This window comes from Neodiprion lecontei, chromosome 2 (genome assembly GCF_021901455.1).
Source record: "Neodiprion lecontei isolate iyNeoLeco1 chromosome 2, iyNeoLeco1.1, whole genome shotgun sequence".
Lineage (NCBI taxonomy): Eukaryota > Metazoa > Arthropoda > Insecta > Hymenoptera > Diprionidae > Neodiprion > Neodiprion lecontei.
The window spans coordinates 33319866-33342204 of record NC_060261.1 but is presented as its reverse complement, the minus strand read 5'-3'; the positions used below and the strand labels follow the sequence as shown (position 1 = coordinate 33342204).

At 42.5% G+C, this 22339-nt stretch overlaps 1 protein-coding gene across 10 annotated transcripts in view; it reads right to left on the bottom strand.

Moving 5' to 3' along the window:
* The window catches only part of LOC107223930 (voltage-dependent L-type calcium channel subunit beta-2), a 75200-nt gene extending 53444 nt beyond the window's left edge, over positions 1-21756 (bottom strand). For 7 of the 10 annotated variants that reach the window (XR_006902675.1, XM_015663788.2, XM_015663790.2 and 4 more), the window contains exons 1-2: positions 20298-21756; positions 18329-18979 (exon numbers count right to left, since the gene is read on the bottom strand). Coding sequence is in view for 9 of the 10 variants with exons in the window: in XM_015663788.2 (XP_015519274.1) it covers positions 18329-18520 (192 nt within the window). In the remaining variant the exon portion in view is untranslated. Of the gene's footprint in view, positions 1-18328; positions 18980-20033; positions 20130-20212 lie in introns of those variants that run through there. The other 3 variants (XM_046730608.1, XM_046730610.1, XM_046730609.1) reach the window with 3 other exon arrangements.
* Positions 21757-22339: the final 583 nt, after the last annotated feature.

Here is a 22339-nt window from a genome sequence, read left to right as displayed (position 1 = left end):
AATGATCGAAGATGCGTTTCACATTAGCAAGATTGTATGTTTACGGATTGTCGATGGATATTTTGCGATTTCTTGTTCTCTTTTTTTCTCTCTCTTTTTTGTACATACCGAAAAGAACGTTTAAATTTTTAACGACCGAAAGGTGACACCCAGATATTATATATACGATTGTAAAGTGTTGGGAACATACCTCTCTCCGTATTTTATTTCTCCATCTCTCTCTTTCTCTATTTCTCTATTTGAAGTTTTTTATTTCATTCCTCGGAGACACGCGCGTGCGTATAGATTGGGATACGGACGAATGTATAATACGTGGGTTACACAGCTACGCGTAAGCGTTATACACTCGCAGAGTAGATACAAAGTACATAAATAAAATTCAGCCACATTTGGCCGAGCGATAAACCGAAATTCTTCCGTTCGCTCATTACGCACGAAATTTCTAGCAGCTATATAACATACGACGTGGGTTACAGGCATAAGTATGTAATGTAGCAATACGCTTATAGTAATGACTTCGGATAAGAGCCCATAAGGATACAAGAATAAGAAGAAGGGAAGCGTACCAGGAGAAGAAGACGAAGAAGGAGGAGGGAGAGGTGGTGGCGAGAGGAGCGGACAGAGGGGTGCAATGGAGGAGAAGATACCTGTGTACTAAAAGCAATTAAATTAATTCATGAATAACTTATACAAGCCTCCGGCCGCACCTGGGATCAAAAATAAATACACGGATGGCCCCGTGCAACGGCAGCAAGAGCAACGACGGTAATCGATGGCAATACGGTTTCCTTGGGCGAGCAAATACCTCGCCGAAGTCAGCAAGTACAATACGGGCTTGCCGGTGATTATCGAAGACGACGCGCCGAGAGTTCGGAGATAACCGAATATTGCCGTGCATATAATGCGACCGAAATTACCGGTCGTTACAACGCGACTTTTTCGAAATGTCAGAATAACAGTTAATTATACCGCGAGATAAACATCTAACGATTACTGCTGCAATCCGCGTCGTACGTAGATGCGATATATTGGACAATTTTTAACGATATTACACGCCTACCATGTCACAGAAATAAAGTACCATTGAGCAACTTCGATTGATTTTTTATTTTTTATTTTTTTTTCTCCCTCTCTCTCTCTCTCTCTCTGTTTCTCTTTACGGAGCGTTGCGGCATTTCCGCAGTTTTACAAGAATTTAACGGCGTCGGTTAGCAAGACGGGGACGTGGCTTAAAATTGTCTTACGAGCATGAACAGAAACACACGTGGCAGAGGTTTTAAAGTTCTCCCGGAAGGAATAGGAAAGTAGCTGAAGAATTCGAATTGAGCGGATGAAATTTTAGATTATTGAAATTTCTATTTTTCGTTCTACTGCTCCTCTACTTTCTCGATGCCAAGTATACAGCGTCGTATATCACATATTTCAATGTAAGTCGGGGATTGAATAAACAGTTTGCAGGTAATGGCGGTTGGTTCGAAAGGTTGTATCACCGTACTCAGAATGCGGTCAGGGTATACCTGCGTTTATATTTTCTGTATTTTAGGCATGATGTTAGGCACGCTTTCGGTTGTGACTTATCCGTAAATAACATCATTAGGGTAACCTGTACTGATCACCTCGACTTGTACTTTGTACACGCACTATACGTCTATAAATCCATAAAGTCCTTGAGGCAAAAATTACGACGTTTGTCACTGTGTGAAATATGACAGATTGAATCTAAAATCTGATGTGCAGCGAAAATAACAGGAATGAGCGCATACAATGTTCGCAATTCGTGAATTCAAATTAGAAAAATTATAGCACAACTGCTGCGTTTTTCAATATTTTTGAACGATAAATGAATCAAGTTTTTCTGTCTCCCTGATTGAAATGAAAATTTTTTTCTTTGCAAGATTACAATGAATATTTGGCAAAGTAAAACAGAAAAAAGTAAATCAATAAATCATCGACGACGAAAGCTCGTTATTAATCATTTGATAGGGACGAATTCGACCGCGGGTATCGATATTGGTGGTTATAATGTCTGAGGTCGCCTTTGTTTGACTAAACGTTGATATTTAATTTGGGCCTTGTGTCGGCCAGCCACGTACGGGCCTTTGGGCCCGAGGCTGGAAGTGGCGAGGAGAGGAGAGGAGACGAGAGGAGGGAAGGGGAGCTGCTGCAGAGCGCTCAAATTACGGTTGTAGAGGGATAAAAATCGCCTTATCGAAATTAATAGGCGGAAATATATGGCCGCTCGGCGGATTATTTCTCGGCTGCGTTGCTCGTATTAAGAAGGTAAAACAGCGAGGCAGATGCTTGGTCCGCCATTTTTTGAGCAGGTATTATAGTCTCGGACTCGAGACTCGAAACTCGCAGTTATATTGCTCCGAGGCCATAATGCGTCCGCCCATCGCTACTTAAAAAAATTTTAGAGCTCGCACAAATCTATAAGTGCATGTTTGGGAGTTTTTTTTTTTTTTTTTAAATTCAAACAACTTCGTTCGATTGCTGAAATCAACCGAACAGCAAGCCCGTAAATATCGATTACGCAAAACTCGTACCGTTTCTATGAATATACTTTCCTCTGTGTAAGTAATATTTATCTGTAGAGTAAAAAATTCCAGAGTCTGGTATACCGTATAGTGTATAATGTGTGAGACGTGACACGGACCGCAATTAAGATAACGTAATAATATTATTGGAAAATAATGTTATTCTAGAATATGACACGGATCTCAAAAATCTCGGTTAAAATCTAAAAAATAATCTCTTCACACCTTGTTTTCCCACTCGCAATACCAAAATAACAAGCCTAATTCATCCAGGGCATAGATGAAGTAGAAACAATTCAAGAGCAGCTGATTCTTCGGCATAGGTCTCCAATTTAGAGAGTATTCTTTTCCAGTTTTCAAATATAATTAGTAAAAACTAACAAGCGACGGCACTGATGAAATGTCAATTTTTTCAGGTGACAAGGTCAGCTCAGGTTCCTGTGAAAAATCGTTGCATCCGACGGCACAATCGGCACATTTTTCAACGTCTGCGTACACAAACGCGACGAATATGAATATGAATACCCTTAAAATTGCATAATGAGGTTTCAGTCGACACCCCGAAAAACATCGGTCTTTTATACATTATGCAAAGAGCTGAGTAAAATTTTAAATCTATTTTCCTAAAAAACGAACACGACGTTCTGTTGCTCGTTTCCGAGTTTCGTTGCAGTTATCCCCCCCTCTGTCTATCTTTATTCCGTCTGAAACCTGCAGGCAAGCCATTCGTGGAACTCTATACATATAATAACGTTAGCTCATCCGTGTAGTTCGTGACTAGGGCGGCACACGCCACTGGTTCGGAAAAGCAACCCTTTATACCAGAAGCCGCGACGAAGCCGGTAGCTGCGATCCGTTTCACTTCCTACTCGCTAAAGTTCACGTATGTGTAATATCATCGCATATCTCACGGATCGAATTATAAAAATCTGTATCGTAATTCAATTTTCCCCATTTTACATGAGTCGATTTTTAGAGAATGGAACATTGAATTTTTCCTGCCACATCGAATACACATATGATACAAGAAAATAAACGGGGAAAAACGGGTTAGAAAACGTGGTTAATGCGGAATATAGTTGAAATAAAAAGTGGATGAAAAAGTTGAACATTATATCAGGCGTATACCTGTGTATATCGTACACGTGGTACGTTATAAATCGGTAATCCAAAGTTTGGTCATTTAATCTGGGGTATCCGTTTTTTTTCCTCTTCTTTTTTGTCTCCTTCACTCTCCCGATGTCTAGTTTTTGAAATATACAAGCGTACGCCGAGCGGTCGTTGCTTTGATTCTAGTCTACCCATCGGCGCAGCTAAATTCAGCATCCAACCGGACGAATCGCCTCTTTGAGAGGCCGGAGCCCCGGGATCGGATCTCTCCGGTGCGTTACAGAGTACGGCCGTGTAAAAACGCATCGGCTTATACCCTTTTCCCGCACTGTATGGGTATAAATCCGTCGTACAAAGGATACCCTATATATCCCGGGGTTAATCGGCGCGAGGGACGCGCGTTCTTCCCGTGACTGCTCGCGTGCGCGCCGCAGCATCTGGAGGTCTGGGGGCCAGGTGGGCGGTGATGGAAATTCGAAACACGCACCGCCAATTGGCCGAAATGCATTTCACACAAACAGCGAACTAATTGCTTTGGCGTGGTCATCTTTTTTCTCTCCGTATTTAATAATATTCCTCGAAAGTCGATAAATTTTCACGATGAAAAAATATTCGCCGCTCGGAATATATCGCTGAATCGAATATGATCGGTAGATTCATAATCGCATTGATTAATAAGGACGCGGGGATAGAAGAATTGTTATTTCAACGAATAGGGATAATGATGATAATTTCTATAATAATAACGATATACCCGTGCGTAGTTGGGGAACCGCGCCTATCATACATTACAGTGTGCGTTATAAATTTATGTATTTAAAAAGTAGGATTTAGGATTTCATCAATAAGTCGTTACCCGATTAACGATAAGAATGCAAATGACTGTGCCAGTTAATGATGCATATATTCACAAGTAGTTAGAATAAATAAAGAATGCTAATGTTTGTTTGCTCGTTACTGACTTTAAACGCGCTGAGCGCGGATGTTTTATACCTACATACCTGACAATTTTTATAATATTCCTCGAAAAAATTGAGGCTCTCGATTGATTTCGCAACAGCTTATACATAATACATGTGTTGTATACGTGAGTACACATGCTTGTATGTAATGTAACATACGGGTTATGGATGCTGTACGATTTGGCCTAGGCTTGACAACCGGTGAATTTATTATTCGTGCTATCCGAACAGCTCCGAGGCATTGGACTGCTCTGTGTATACGTTGACAGATGCCGTTACATTGAAATAGATAATTAGAACTGGTTATTAGGTTACACTTAACGAGTCGAATCGAAGGCGATAAAAGCGAGCTAGAACTGCTTAAATTATAAAGAATTAAATGTGGACATCGTGATATCGTGCCTCGGTTATAAGGTGCGTGTGGGAAAACGATTGAAAGAAAAAGAAAAGATAAACGCACAGGTTGAGAAAAAAGAAAAAAAAAAAAAAAACTGCGAGTATGTAGAAAATATACCGAACTGGTATACCTTTATTTTATTTTTTATACAGTTGATGGGCATAAAAATTTCATCGAGCGAAACAAAATGGAACAAGAGGATTAAAAGTCAAACGAAGACCGGGATAAATCGATCATTTCGTCCATGTGCCTCTGAATCTTAAACTCTTTTGAATATGTTTGTTGTGGATAACCGTATAACCGTATATTAAAAATGCTCGCGCGTGATCCAGGATATAACATTTTTTCCTTATCTTGCGTTCACGTCGACTTTTCTTTCCCTCGACTTGTGTACAAAAATTGAACAGGATAAATTTTTCAGGTTAACGCGTGAGTGAATAATTAATTTATAAAGTAAACTATACCTTGTACATAATCGTGCAGCGAGAATAAATGATAAAGCATTGAATTACATGGTCAGAAGACAAGAAAATAACCGATGGAAATATTGCTAGAAAAAATTTCACATGTCTCGTTTAGGAAAAATTCAAGGTTAGTGGATCGACAAGTCAGGTTTCGTTATGTTGTAAAATTCAAAATCGTTTTTAAATTTTCCACCGAAAAGGCAGGAGAGAGTTGTAGTGTAATTAAGATAATGCTGATACGCGTGAAACATTGTTCACAAAATTTCTAAATCATTACAACACCGTGTCTTTGTATTCCTGTCTCGAATTTCGGTTAAACTTCGAGTTGCGTAATAGAAAATGAAAAACTCAAACGTATCATATTGTTGCAGTACACTCGAAGATGGATGCACTGAGCACCGATAGAGCTAGTTTCTGGCACTAGTTCACGGTGAGAATAAAAAATCAGATTGTACGGAAAACTGCTGGAAAAGAGGGACACATAAGGTCTGTTGGTAAAATAAACACTTCGTAAAAACGACTGTCTACGAGTAAAATCTGCTACATTTATAGTAAAAAATGTAGTTCACATTGATATTTTTTACCAAAAATCCTGAAGCGTTCCACTTTTCCTGCAGTTTTGAGTAAAGTCCGTTATTTTTCTTCTCACCGTATTGTTTGGTATTAGGTTTGCGCTTTTCTTACGATTCCGCACGATTCGTCAATACTACAGGAAAGCTCACAGGAGTTTTTTTTGTCCCATTTACGTTCCAAAATTTAAGAAAATCTCAAGAAAACCAAAAAAATTGGGAATAGATCTATAGATTTTTTCTCATATTTATAACTGCAATTTTCCCAATTTTTTTAGTTTTTTGAGATTTCTTAAAATTTTGAAACGTTAGTGGGACAAAAAAACTTCAGATTTAGATTCAGTGGATCAAAATACATGAAAATCATACTCAATCTGAGTCCAAAAAATTTTCTTCATCTCGATAGTTTCGGTTTATCATGATTTTATGCAATTTTTTTCGGTTTTTCGCAATTCTTTCAAACTTTGACGGCTCAACGGGCTAATGAACGTTCAGATTTAGATTCAGTGAATTGAAATACATGAAAATCATACTTGATCCGAGTCCCCAAAAATTTTTTCATCGCTGTGATTGCAGTTTTTCTCAATTTTTTGCCTTTTTTTTTTAGGTTTTTTGCATTTTACTCAAATCTGGAGGGTGACCGGGCCAAATGGACTTCAAATTCGGATTCAGCGGGTCGAATTACATGTCCCGTCAAATGTACAAACAACTTTCTTTTCTTTTGTGTGCCGGTGTAATTAGTTGTTTTTGAGGAAACACATATGCATAACTGCGCCCGCCTAGAGCCGGTATAGTATAACTAATGCAGAGTTCAATGCACCGATAGCGGCGTATATTTCTGTGCCCTCCGCGTGGTCGTCAAGTCGCGGACGCAACGCAACGCAACGCAACGACGCGACTCGACGGGGCTTACAGTCGTACCTTAACGTGTTATACGGATATCGTAAACAAGTTAAGGCTCCCCCACACTAAACTGTCGCCTTAATTAGGTCACCTTTACCCTGCCTATACCCCGGCGGCGACATTCCGGTGGGCACAAAATGGCGCCGGTTACGCGGTGTGAACGCGCCTCGGCATTATCAAGACGTATGCGTGAACATAAGCGTGCTGCACGTGTAAGAAAACTCTTGGCCAACTCGTAAGATACACCTAAATATAATTCAAGCCTTGCAGTATAGTTATAGGAGTCCGAAGAGAAACGTGTGCAAAGCTTTTCTTCACTCAATTCCCGTCTATTATATACGCAAGCCTGTAAAATCACCGGCAATTATAATTTATGATCAGTACTTGTAATTCGTACCGACCTATTTTTTCCTCCTTTTTTGATTTACCGTTGATTGAGAAATTAATAAAAAATCATGTATACTTACAAGTTGGCCAAGTTTTTTTGATAGAGATAGGCGATATTGAACCAGTTATTTTAATCACGATGACGATTTTTAAGTCCTAGCAAACTGATCGGTGTTTAATTTTTTTTTGCGTGTACGTGTGTCTTTCTTTTTGTTATTTCTGATTTTCTAGGTTAAATTCTCATTATTTTTTACGACGAATTAAACGTGTCGGAATATGATTTTTAAACTTTCCAATAATTCCGAAACGGTAAACGCGAATTTTGTCGAAAATTTTATCCTCCTAAAAGCTTCTCCGTTTTTTTGCAATCTCTCAGGTGCTATTTTACTCTCAACGGAAAATGATTTCAGTTCTCTTCTTCTCTTCGTAAATAATTTCGGGTTGTAATTCGAAGGATCTTTAAACACTATCTGAAAACAGGAGACAAGCACGCACAGACGTACGCACATCGATGACGTTTATTAAGGAAGGAAGGAAGGGTTGATACGAGGAGCCGAAGAGGCGATAACCGGGGCAAGAAATCGCGTACGATATAGAAAACAATAAGCGTGTATACACGTGGGTACGAGTTGAGGGTTCTCGCGACGCGAGACAAAGGCGCGGGTATAATCGTGTGGCATCCGTATAGAGTTTGGCCAATTGTTGCATTATTCATGGACAGGGCCGCGGCTCTACCATGCAACGTACGTAAGAAGCGGTCGTATAAGTTGTTGACTCGGGTTTTTTTGCTCCATTTTATCGTTTTTTTCTCTTCACCCCCAAAACCTAGACGCGCTATTAACGATCAACCGAACTCCAAAGCTGACGCCGAAATACCCGAAATAATCACTGATCCAGCCCCAGACACTGGATCGAGTTCGCGGATTGTCCATTCTTTGTCCTGCCGAGGGTCTGCTGCGCAAACTCTCTCTCTCTGTCTCTCTCTCTCTTAAGAAACAAAATTGTAAAAGGTAAAACGTCGAGAAAAGTATACAGTCGAACCGAAACCGAGAAGCATCATACGGGGCACAATGATGATCGGTTTGTCCGAATCCCATAAATCCAAGGCAACGGATCCTATAACGCACCTCGCGCCTTCCCCGCATGGATCATGTTTACGAGAGCTGTGATTGCACGGGCCTCCGGGGTGTATTAATTATTTGGGTAGCCGACTTCGGGCCTTGGAGTGTAATATCGGTAGAGCATATCTGCTTAGTTAGAGGTGATGGTGGTGGTGCTGGTGGTGAGCATCAGCAAGCGTGCGGCAGGTAGACGGAGGACGATGTACAGCGTCGAGAGAGTTCTTCTTGCTTTCGCAAACGTTTAGTCTTTGACCTAAGCCGCGTTCCAATAAATATGGAGGACCGGGCACCGGTCCTCGTATAAAGAGGGAAGAGGGAAAGAGAGAGAGAGAGAGAGAGAGAGAGAGGGCGAAGTGGTCTTGGTAATTGTGGCAGTGGTGTAGCTCCGGGATCCGTGATGCTTTTGTCCTAGGAGCCGTCGACGCGATTCTCGGAAGGAGAGCCAGCATCCATCCACCGGGACCGAGACTCTCGGCATCTCGCCTCCGGTACCAACCGACCGCCTTCCTTATACCTCGCCATACGACCTACCTAACTACCTAACTCGCAAAAACCAATCCGCGGATGGGACAACGTCGCGTTTTTTACCCCTTACCTAGCCGTCCAACCGCGGCTCGCAACGACGCTTCAAGCTACATACCAAGGCCCCTCCTCCTAAAACCGATCCAAAATATCCGTGTGAACTCTTACTCTTCTCAACTACATACAACATATCCCTAAATTCCCCAAGATTCTTATACGGATTATACATTAAAACCGACAGCGATAACCATATTTTGACTCATTGACTGTAAGCAGTAACTTTAAATCACGTTTTTATTCAATCTTCTTTCGAGTTTTTCAAAAATTTCATAGCCGTCCAAAAGACCTATCCATTTTAAAATCATTTGAAAAAAGGAGTATCACACATCGTGGACCATTCAAAAATTCAGTTTCACCAGAAACAAGGTGTGTGACAAAAACTTGCACAAATTCAATATATCGGTCCACAAGTTTGGTGAGATACTTTGACATAAAATGAATAAACGATCAGTCGATTTGTATTTATCGAAGAAAGTTTATTCAGTACCGATAAACGATTTGATACGACGTAATCAGGCACAAGGCAACATTCAGACAGATCATTCTCAACACATTTACAGACGTTATACAGTGATGTAACGGTGTAAAAGAAGGACGTAAATAAAAAAAAAAAAAAAAAACATTGAAAGAAGTATAGAAAGGAAACAACGAGATGAGAAGAAAACGAAAGAAGAGAACGAATGAATAAGTAATGATGATTTTTTGAGGGTTAGAGGGGTCTGGTTCGGGGGGAGGGCGGGGGGGACGAGGACCTTGGTTGCATACATTTGATGAGGGGAATAATGGGCCTGCAGCCTCCCTCTGTATACCTGCACCAGCGAGGGAAGATCCTCGCGGCATTTAAGGTCTAATATGTACCTGAGACGTAGGCTTGCGTGGGGGGTGAAGGGATGAGGGAGAGAGAGGAAGAGAGAAAGAGAGAGAGAGAGAGAGAGAGAGAGAGAGAAAGGGAGTCGGCGACAGGTAAAACGGCGCCCGGCATTACTGACACTTCATTAAGATAGCTGCGCCGGAACGACGCGACCGACGCCTGGCGTCCCTAGGGCGCTACACGGGTGGAGAAGGTTCGAGATACGGCCTCGCGCATCCCCGCGCTCCCTCTCATGCAGAGTTTATTAAGGACAAGAAACGGCCCGAATGATTCCATTTTAATTACTGTCTGGATAACCGAGACGTGAACGTGCGTTTTACAGCTGTGTGGATGAAGACGGTGCAACCTTATATCTATGTTGTATGCATTTATACACATATGGGGCTTTCCACGCCAACTCGGTAAACGGCTGATCGTGACATTTTTTAATTACACCAACGATTTTTTTTGCGTTAGTACGACCCCTGAAAAGCATCCATGAATTTTTTAAAATTTTTTCAATCACTCGTCACTCGTTGAACACATCTCAAAAACACTGAAATTCATTTTTATGAAACAGGAAAGAAACATTTGGTTTCCGAAATGAAATATTTTCACGCAAGATTCAAAGTGGGACCTCGTTTTTTTCTATTTTCGTACCGGTTAAAAATCTATTACAATACGTAACGCATATCCGATTTGATTACTGATTTTTTGAATTCATTAGGAAAATATTATGTAGTACCTTTTGGAATATGATTAGTAATTTTGATGTTTCGTATACTCTTCCAGTCGGCTGGAGTGTTTTATTACTGGACAAAAGGGCCACATTAAAAGAAGGAGTTGCTAATTACCTTGATTTCTTTTCTTTTTGCAGGTACATTCCAAAATTAGAATTAAATAACGCAGATTTTCAGACACTTCAACGGTTTAAGTACAAGACACTTATTCCTGACCAGCCGAGTTTAAGTATAAGGCGTTTATTTTTGAATTTAAACTCGTCGAATTTTAATTTCGTCTTTGACGATACAAAATTTTCCAAAAAAAGTTTCGAACTTGTCTTGACCTTTATTCTCTTCAAACCAACCAAGGATATTGAATGTCCGATGAAAATTCACCCACGGTAATCGAAATCAGCATCTTGTAACCGAATAAAGTAAATAAGTATTTCAAAAATTGACGAAAAAAAAACCTACCTTAATAATAAAAAACGTATTTTCGCGTCTCATTTATGATGGAAAAAAAAGAATTTCTCACCCCGAGGTGCGGAGAAGCTGCAGGTGACGATCTACTCCGTACGGCATAAACGTCGACTTACGTATCCCCGTCGGGTAAGAAAAAGATAGAAAGAAAACCTAATATCAGTTCGCAAGAGAAGAAACGTGGAGATGGAATATTTTCTTCTCATGGAGGTCCTAATGAGCGGCTCGAAAGTTATTTAATGATCCGTGTACGAGGACCGAGTGCCCGCAGCTCGTGTATACCTACATAAGCCAGGTATAAAGAACGGAGCGGAGTCAGTCAGGTAGGCCTGTAAGGCACACTTACTGTGCACGCGCATGCGCAGGGTACGCAGGTATGCGGGTAGGTACCGCCGGTTTTGGGCTGCGGGATCTCTCACCCCACTCAACCCCTGCCGCGCCTTCGTTACGTTGTAAGTGACAGAGCCGAGATCGGACGCGAACTGCGGACCATCCCTCAGGAGGGGAATTTTTACCCAAAATCATTCCCTCCCACTTTGCTACTTTGCTTGTTCCGTGCAGCAGGTAAGCCACTCGAAAGGCAGTCGTGGCTTCGGGTGTGGATTCTATGTAGCGTACACACAAACCGTGCGGACGGTGTGTACCTACCCCCGGCGTCATACCGACGCGCAGAAGCGTACGACTGTTCGACCATTCCCATTCCCATTCCCGGTGTGGATGGAAACCTTCCCGCGTCTCGATTTTCTTCTTTTACTAGTTCTCAATTGAACTCTCTTAGGCTTGTTTCACACCTTGGCAAATTAGCTGTGTATGCATAGGTGGTCGCGGAGAGCAATTAACGTCCTGTGTACGTTTTAACACGTTACACATTTGCTTGTACACACGTTAATTGACACGGATATTGAAAACGCTTTTGATTCTTTTTAAAACGATTTTTTACAAATCTCGACGACGTCGAATTTATTGAATAACACAAAAATCACAATTTCCCACCACAATTTTAACTCAACCGTTTATTGGTCAATTTCTGTCAAGTATTCGGCAAGTTTCTACGCCAAATCGTACAATTCGGGAGTTCGTACGATTGGCGTGAGAATTTGCTTCGTAGAAATAATTGATCTTCTATGCAGGTTGAATTTTTCTCCGTATTTTTTTTTTTGTCACTCGATTGAAGATCATTAATTCCTTATTACACTGTTAGGTACATTTTAACTCGCATGAAATTAACTTGATTCTAAAAAATTTTGAAATCAGTTAGGTAGACGTAAGCGCACCGTGACTTGTTACTTGCAAATGTGCAAAAGAAGTGAACGTGAAAAGTACAGTCGCGACGGGATTCTGAGAATATGAAATAACAGCGATTATTCACTGCAATTATACTCGGTAGCAAGTACAGGCGGTTTTGGCTCCGCCCCTTTCCCCCGTTTTGTCGTCTTTTTCCTTTCTCATTTCCACCCCCATCCCTATTCCTCCCGCTGCAGCAGTATTCCCTTTCGGGTGCTCGAGGTACATGTATATGTATATATAACGACGGTTTCGTCTTGTGCTGCAGGTGTATCGGTACCTTCATCTCTACCTGCGCGACCTCGAAGTTGAAAAGGAAAGGCAAGCGTCGGCGTAGCACGAGCCCCGGCGATAGAGTGAGAAGATAAATATAAAAATGGAAAAAAGTAAAAACTACGAAAAAGAGAAGAAGAAGAAGAAGAGGAACAAGAAGAAAATTAAGAGCAATAAAAGGAGAAGAACATGCTTGGGTCAAGGGCGGGGGAGGGGAAGGAAAGGGATAGAGGGAGGGGGTGTAAAAAATTTAGATGCGACTGTTCGACCTGTGGTGCGAGGTATCCGTCGCTATTGGTACGAGCGGTAAAGAGATACTCGACTACGTACCGCGAATCCCGAAACCGAAACCTAGGACAACACAAAGAACCGCCCTTCTCCTCGAGAGATCGTCGAATGACCGTTCGGCTCGCCTCGGGCTCCGGCGAATACGGCGAAAATTAGAAAAACGTACGAGCTCAGACGGGCGGCGTTGTAACGTCCGTGCATGTGCATTTCGGGACAGACCTTGAGACGAAGAAGTTGGTCGACAGAAGTGATGGTGGAGTTGGAGGGGGGAAGGGGGAGAGGAGGATGGTGAAAAATTTGGTGAAGGGGGGCGTGCACGCTTCGGGCCCAGAGCAAAGAGAGGAAGAGGAAGAAGAGGAGGAAGAGGAGGAGGAAGAGGAGGAAGAGGAGGAGGAGGAGGTGAGAAAGGAGAAACGAAGAGGTGAACGAAGGAGACCAAGAAGAAGAAGAAGAAGCAGAAGACGAATGAGAAGACGAAGAAGAAGAGAAGAAGAGCACAGCGGTGGTGAGGAAAAACCAGTTTGGCCGTTAGCCGGTCCCTCCTTATACACGCAGGCGCGCCTTGTATCCCATACTTGGGCCATATCTGCACTATGATCATCCTTTTGCCCCGGCACCGTTGCGTACTGACCTATATTCCCCTCTCCGCCTTCCGCTCCCTCCCTTCCTGCCGCCCAGACCGCCCCTCCCTTCCCTCGCCGAGCCAGCCCTGAAACGGGTTGTTCGGATACCTCGCGAGGCTGCGGCAGCCAGGACTCGAGATCCTGGAGGCTCACTGCCCGAAATTCAAGCGTTTTGCCAACACCGCAGGATGGGAGATGCCGATGTGTTTCAGCACTGGCTTGTCTGGTGACCGGAAACTGCGATTAAATTGGGGAAGTGACGTAAAGGGAAATCGGAAAAGACGTCCTGAGAGACTAGCCACTTTTTTGTCGGTCAAACCTACGACCCACGCTGCTGGGATTTGGATTCAAGCTTCAAAAAACAGCATCAAAACTGGTAATGAGTGAATTTCCTGGTTTCAAATATACGCATGTTGTTACGCTGCATATGAGTGAAAGTAACTGGTATAAAAAAAAAATAAAGTAATAGCGAAAGAAGACAACGATAACAGCAACAAAAAATGGGACGAGCCTCGTTAATTTGGCAGTAACACGACCAAATACCAATATCAGCAGAGCAAAAGCAACAGCGGCAGCAACAAATATGACGAGTACGATTCTATAAATATATAAAATCCAATTTGCATCGGTCGCAAGGGAGAGGAAAAGGCAGGAGTTACGTCGTGCCGTAGAAACGGTGTGAAACATGTCGTATTATACGTATTATAAAGCACTTTCGTGATGCAACAAAAGACTGCTGGATGGCCTGACACGTTGCATATCCGGGCGTTTGTCGCAAGTTTACGACAAATTGAGTTTGCATTGATTGAATTTTATCGCAAGCCAATATAATCGCGCACGTTTGAATAAATGTGAGGAAAAGTTGTAACATTGAGAAATGAAATGAGATTAATAGAAACGCGATCCGGAATTGCAAAAGATCTGGAAAGACATCCCCGGCCGTACCTGCCTGTCGGTATGTAGCGTCGGGTAATTATAGAGTGCAGCGGAATATCTCGAGAATCTGCATTTCTTGGTCTATGTGGGCAGGCGGGCGTGCCTTCGTCTCTATCGGACGTTAAAACCACCCCTGCGGACCGAAAGGGATGAGAGGCATGAATGCGGTCATAATTACGAGGCTCGACACTGTTTGCCAAAGGCTCTGCTCTACGCCGGTTCACAACACTTTATGAAAGATGCAACGATCCAAACGAAGCTCTACTCGACGCGGGTATAACCGACCTGAGACATCGTCCTCTCCTCGTAATAACGCGACGTATTTTACTTGTACTTCTCACTTTCCGTTTCCTTTCGCGTGAGAACCGGAAAGATAAACAAGACCCATTTATCGATGGTTTCGCAGGAAGCGTCAGTTATTTCGGTGATAATTACACGCGGTGGCTAGTCAATAATTGTCGACTCAGGGAGATTGCAATTTGTGAGAGAACCTTGCGAAAAGGCTCGGAAAAAAAATGGAGATGAGATCGGAATAATCGAGGAAAAGCCAATTGCCTGCTTGCGGATTGGATTCCGAGAAAACGGCAAAGATGAAAATGAAATGTATAATTCCAACGCGATAAAGTTTCGAAAATGGCGAAATGTAAATATTAGGGGTGCGAAATCGCGATGCGGGTGTGTGAGCGAGGTTTTGTGATGCTCCCCGTTGATGCAGTGGTTAAATATTAAGGCGAGAAGAACCTCTGGGAAATAATGGGTCGCAAATATACCCCGTCTGTTATTGGAAAATACTCGTTCGCCGAAATATAACGCATTGCTGTATTATCCAATTATCGTTAATTCCCGAATGCAGTCCGCGTGTAATACGAGCCATGTGTTATTAATTCTCCGGCACAGGCATACGGAGAAGAATCAGTTACCTTTATTCAATTCCAATTAATTCCATCGACGCGCATTTTCATTATGTATGGAAATTATTTTCAACATACGCGGTAATGATTTCGTTACAGACAGAGCCGCGTATCAACGAAAGTATGTATCATGTATAAATAATTAAACATGAGGAATAGCGGCTGTTTTTTTTTTTTCTCAACGAATTTTATACACCGACGACGTTAGACGTTTCGAAATTTAATCTCTTCATGGAGGCTGGATTACTTGGAGAGCACAGCGAATGTCTTCAGCTGGATTTAGTAACAAGCAGATAGATGTTATTTTATTTAATTTCTTTTTTTCTTGTACGTTTCGGAACGCCTGTCCGATATGCATAATTAAGGTGAACTACTTTTGAGCAGCTTAGAAAATATACGCCAGTTCACCACAGAGCCGTGCATAACACGCGGCACTTCAATCAACCGCGAACGATGATTTTTGACCAGGCGTATATTAGCAACTGGTCCGTATAGCAGAATATACATGTTTCACGATAAAGCTGTCTCGTATAAATAGCAATTAAACGCTAAATTGTGAGAAAATGTTATTTGAAATCATGATTCAGGGTTCGCGGTTGATGAATCCACCAGAAAACGTGTTCAAAACAAGACGAAATAGATAAATCCAAAATTGGAAAAGTCCAAATTTTGATTTACCGGAATATCTTCACGTCTTTGTTAAAAGAAATCTGTATTTTCCAATGAAATTAAATAAAAAGATTGGAGCTGGTTTGTTCAATTTTCTACCATGTATGGGTATTAATCAAAAGTAATAAAAGTCCTTCGATAAAATAATCCAAAATCGAATTTTCAAAGACAGTGTAGATCTTATTTTAGGATTTTAAAACTTAGAATATCGAAATATGTATTGATACGTCGGAATGTAGAAAAATTAAAGTATAGAATCGTCAGACAAAATATGGAAGGATATAGAAATCTTGACGATTATATTTTTTGGCTAATTTCTATATTTTTACCTATTTCCATATTCCATTCTTCTACATTTTAGAATTCTATTAAGATTGGCGTATCTAGTATAGCAGACAATACGCATAATGTAAGCAGGCGAAGTTTTGATCGAAAATTCATTAACATCAAGTTTCGATTGATCAAGCTTGATCATAAAGAATTCCACGATACCTACATAATCAATGCAATATTCAGCCGTCATTTTACAATTTTGTATATCGTCGAACAAAGCTAACGTGCGCGAGATTGAAGCTAGTTAAAAATTTCCATTTTGCAATTGTAAATTGGCTCGATTGAAGAATGGATACTTTTTCATTGTGTCAGTATATTTTGCTTCATCACTATTACGGAATTCCATACAATACTCAAGTTACGAAATAACGATTTTTCCTACCATGCATTGTTACAAAAACTTCTACTAACTTAAACCCCCTTCGATCTGCAGGGTTTGTCGTTTACTTCTAAATAATGACGAGTGCAGCGTTTCCGATCAAGTCTGATGAACTTAAACTTCAGGTAGGTTGAAATTTAGTTACCGATTTAAAAATAGTCCTCTTAGAACTTGATCGAGGTAAACATACGAATTAAGGTGTTCTGAGCACAAGGTCACGTGGCCGCTTTAAGCCTATTCACAAAATTCGGAATAATTTTTTTTCAAAACTTCAAATCGATTTTGTAATTCTCGAAAACTGGTTAATAGAAAGTAAAACGCTTCGGTAATCTAGAGCGGAATAAATATCCATGGATACTTCTAATCACTTTATTTGGCTGCCAGACTAGCTTCTAGGTTGTATTTTAAAAATTATTCTATTATTAAAACGTATGGTTTATCGATGCTAGCTTAAACCAGAATGCACTTCTTAACTTCCGAACGCTTACACGTCACAAGAATTTTATGACCGAACCGATGTCTTACCTAACAAAGGGATCGAATCCCTATTGTACGCTTAAATCGGTTACGTGACCCTGAGCTAAAAACACCTTAAGGGGATGTCGGACCTCCGTCAAATACAGCAAATTGCATTCTACAATGCTCACTTTTTCTGAATAATGAAGTCTCTTTGAACTTCGTCAGGTGATGACAGGGCTTATGATTTTGTTTGTACAGAGTTGACTGAGGAAAGTTCAGCAAATTAATGACAAAATACAAAAAGAACCTGATTCTGACCGCATTGAATGTCACTTATTTTGAATATTGTCAAAACCTATGCATCAACGGTGTAAAAATTTCGTAGTCAGCGCAATTCTACATGCAATGCCAAATCCGATTATCTGAAAAACATTTTCTTTTCCGCAACAATGATCCCAAAAAATGTACTTCTGTTATTTGAATTGCCATTTATATGCCGTATGAATACAGTTCGTTGCTGTATTCTCGACTAAAGAAATGAAAAATATCTCGCGATTTTTCGTCGGCATTGCATGTAGAATTGCGCTGACAGCAGCATTTACACTTTCGTTCGTCAAAGGCTGTGGATAATGGTCAGAAAAAGTGACATTCCACTCGGTCCGGAAGGGTATGATTCAAAATTTTGAACGGTTGAAACTCCAAAAATTACCAAACTCTACGTATGCCGTGAAGCGTTTACCGCGTATGTAAGGTTGGTAACTTCGGAATCTTGGCCATTCGCAATTTTGCCCAGTCGGAGTTTTGGCCATTCCGAATTTCAATCGATCGGAGTTTTGGCCGTTCAGAATTTTGGCCATTCAGAATTTCGACTAATCGGAGTTTCAGCCATTCGGAAGTTTGGCCATTCGGAATTTTAGCCAGTCAAAGTTTTGGCGACTCGGAATTTTGACCATTCGGTGAAACGGCCGATCCGAACTCTGACCATTCGTAACTTTGGCCCGCACCCGTCGGTAAAGAGCGATCGCAGCACCCTCTTAACTCGAAGTAATAAAAGGAACGGTAAAAAGGTAAAATACGAAGAGGACTCACCGGGTTGTTGGCAACGGCATTGGCGGCGGCGGGTCCAGCTGATGCAGCGGAGGTGGGATGGAGGTCGTACTCGGTGTAATCGCGGTCGTCGCGCTGGAGGATGGGACGCTGGTGAAGGTGTCCCTGGTCGCGGGAGTCGCGGTGCTCTCGGGGTTCGCGGGGGTCTCGATCGGCGCGAGACTGTCTCGACATCGCCAGTTCGTCCTCCGAGTCGAGATACAGCTCCTCGCCTTCGCCGAGGCCTCCGCGTCCTCGGGGAGGATGACGCCGTTCGTCACACCATCCTTTCCCGGCCTCCTCCACGGCCCGGCCCCTCGCCACCCGGGCGGATCCTCTCACAACCACCCTGCCGAGGGGCTGCTCTCTGCTCCAGCTCTTGACCCCTCCGGGGGGCTGAACCTCATCACAAACCACAGGACTCTCCTCGTCGGGGCTCTCCACTCGCACCACAACCTCCCCCTCGCCACCGGGCAGGAACCCGGGCACCGCTGGCAGCACACCTGCACCAATCGGGACCCTCCTGCCCCCCGCACTTTTAACCCCACTGCTATTTAACGATCAATCCTCCGCTTTCTTATTCACATCCAAGCATTCTGTTATCATCCGTCTATGCTACACGATTCACGAGCCTCGCTTCGAGTTCCTGGTTTACTGAAAATAATTTATTTATTCGATTAGCATTTTTTTTTTTTTTTTCTAGCAACCTTATCCCGCACTATCCGACTAATTCGTTCGTTATTACGTTCTCACTTTCGGCGCTTAAACGTAAGTTGGAAACTATTCTATACGTGACCTTACATTCCTGCGGACTATAACCACTCAATTACGCTGTAACCTTATACCTCGGCAGGTACGAGAAAGACAATTTTATTGCCCCATGGGTATTGACATTAGACGAACGTATAAGATATATTTTCAATTATTTATGGACGGTATGGACAAATCGATGAGGTCAAACAAATTAAATGCGATAACGGAGTCTGAGAATAATCTATCCAATGAGAAGATGGAAATTCAATCGACTTATCTATCATTCGTATTTCTTCCTAATTAACCCGGGGAATTGAATTTTTCAGTCCGATCGGTTTACGTTATCCGAGCGACGTAACGGCCGTGAACAAATTAAGACAATTAGATTACAACAACAATAACAATATTAATAATAATACCTAGGAATTGATTACTTCGGGAGTGAACAGGATAGGGTGGCGGAAAAGGGTAAGAATTACAGCCACGCAAAATAACGGCCCCAACTATAGAATATAACGATCTACCGTATAGGTACGTAACGCTGATAGGGGACAAGCGTACGTGTAACGTATAATAAAACTTTTCAACATGCCCCGGCGAACTGATTTTATCGTCTATAAAACAGTCACTGGCACGCGTAGTATCAATATTGTAAAATGTGAGAATAAAATGACGGTGAACGGAACGAAAATGAAATCAAACAACGACAAGCCTCGTCGATCTCTATCAATAATTCTAACAATCTGCAAGGAGAAAATCGGTAAAACGAGAAGAAAAATAAATTCAGATTAAAAATGCCGCAAAGATTGAAGAAAAAGTCGAAAGGGTTCGCGACGACGACTTCCGGGCGAGCAAGGAAGGCCTGCAGTTCGATACTCGAGGCGCAGTTCGAGGTATCGCTGCACCATCGCGTCAGGGCGGGGAAATATCTAGGGCTCTGGGTCGCGAAACTGACGCTGGCTGTTATCTCCGTATAAACTGACGTATCTTCAACGTTTCGGCGGCAGGGCGAAGGGTCGAACCGAGCCACGCGCCACCGAAACACCCGGCGTGTACGATCAGCCAAGGAGATGCACCGCTGCACTGGTCAGACTCTGGGCCTTGCCCGAACCGCCGTTACCACTGCGCTCGTACCATCGAATGAGCGTGGCGACCGGGCTCGCAGTAGATAATTCCTGTATATTCAGCCTCGTCGAGACGCGGTTCGGCAGCTTCTCACCCTCCGTTTGTTGTTGTCTTCTCGTCGCCCCGTTGCCCCGAGAATAATTTCTTTCTTCACGTGTACGTTATTTTTGTTGTTGCTGTTGTTGCTGTTATTGTTTTAAAAACTGGTTCTTACTCGTCGTTTGTTTTTCTTTGTCTTTTTATTTCTTTTTTAAATTTATTTATTATTCTTATTATACACATTCGAACGATCGAGGTATGTCATATTTTAATTAACAAATTTTGCGTACAACACGAGGGTTTCGTACACCTACTATTATTCACTCAAACGAGATTCGTCATTATACACAACACACAGGCACGCACTTCACGTTGACGCAGGTTTCCACAGCTGTGACCGACGATTGGGGTTGTCGATTATAAACTGCGGGAGTGGGACAGGAGGAAGAGGAGAGGAGGAGAGGGGACAGGGAGGGGGGTGTACGTTCGGGTAAATGTATTACGAACAACAATAATACAGGTGAATCAAGACGAACTCGTAGCTATGTTACGTATACTATTACCGGTATCAATAATGCGTCATTACTCGTTTGTTTTGGTTTCTTTCGTTCTACGTGTCGTTTGGATTTAATTTACCGAGAAATAATTCGGGAAAGATGAATCGTAAATGAAAGAAGAGATACTGGAATTGAGGAGTGTTTGTAGTCCTATTTTTAATTTTCAACCCCGACTAAATCCATGTTTAGCACAGTTCTACGCTGCACAGTGCGTATCAATCGTCGTATAGAGGTTAAGTTTCATCGCGAACGTGGAACGTAGGAGATTTGTAACTGCGGCTACCTTGCAGAACTCTTGAGGTAATATTTACATACACTAATCTCCGTGTCCCGTCTGGGTTTTTCTTACTTTCCGATATCAACGTCTTTGAGAAGGATCTGCAGATGAGGTTCCACGTTGCTACGGACCCAACCCCGACAAATGAAGGTTGGGATCTCTTCTTGACGTTTTCGTCGTAAAAAGTAGCACCAGTAGCAGCCGCAGTAGCGACGAAGTATGGAATTGCGATGTGAAAAAAAAAGGAAGAAGGAAAAAATACCTTGTCGTATTTACGTGAAAAATGTACCACAACGAATCGTACAACCGTGTATTATCGTATGTTTCGTATATGTGACGATTAATCTACCGCGTGCCGTCACGCGGTGGAAAAACTCAGGCACGGTGTAGACGAGTATTAATTATTAAAACGACGATTTTTCCCTCGACGAGTTGTCAATTTTGTATCACGTAAAACAGCCGCTCGTTGACGGGGAACAAGTTTGCACAACGCATGGTTGCGCGGTGCCGAAGTAACGAACCAACGAACGGAAAAAAAACGCAAGTTGTAAAAAAAAAAAACCGAAGCCTTGTTAAATCGAATAATGTCACGTTCGAGATTAGAAATTATTTCCTGGATGTTTTCAGGTGTAAAAAACAAGTAACGAGGGTGCCTAACCCGCGTTCACCAGCAGCGGCACGGCGACGAGGACACCCGACGCAATCGCGTGTCGTCGGCGCAGCTCGAGGGGCGTCGGGACGCCTCGGTTCGCCTCGGGTCCAGGGTTCGTTACGTCACTAGGCTGGGGGGTGGCGACGAGGGGAGGAAGACCTCGACGTCGTGTTTATCGATCGGGGCGCGGGCGCATGCGACGGAGACGCAGCGACGCTCGCACCTCCTCACCGCGGGTGGGACGAGGACGAAGGACACGTGGCTCTTCTTACGCGATGCGCCAATCCGCGATCGAGAAGTTTGTCCGTATTTCGAGGGCCGATCGTCACCGCCTGGATGCAATCCCTGCACCCATTTTAATCGCACGGTTGATTAGCCAGCATTCGTTGTCGTTGTAAGGGGAAGAAACTACCTCCCCGCCATGCATGCGCAGTTCTTTCGAAATCCGTTTGTCTGCACGAGTCAGGGGGTGAAAAGCAGCCGTTTTGTACTTCGGATAAAAGGAAGAAGGTTCATTTTTTTTTTTTTTGCATGTACCGACTGAAATAAGCGTTCTTGATACCAGAGATTTCACCTAGATCTAATTAACTATATATATGCACTGGTATTGC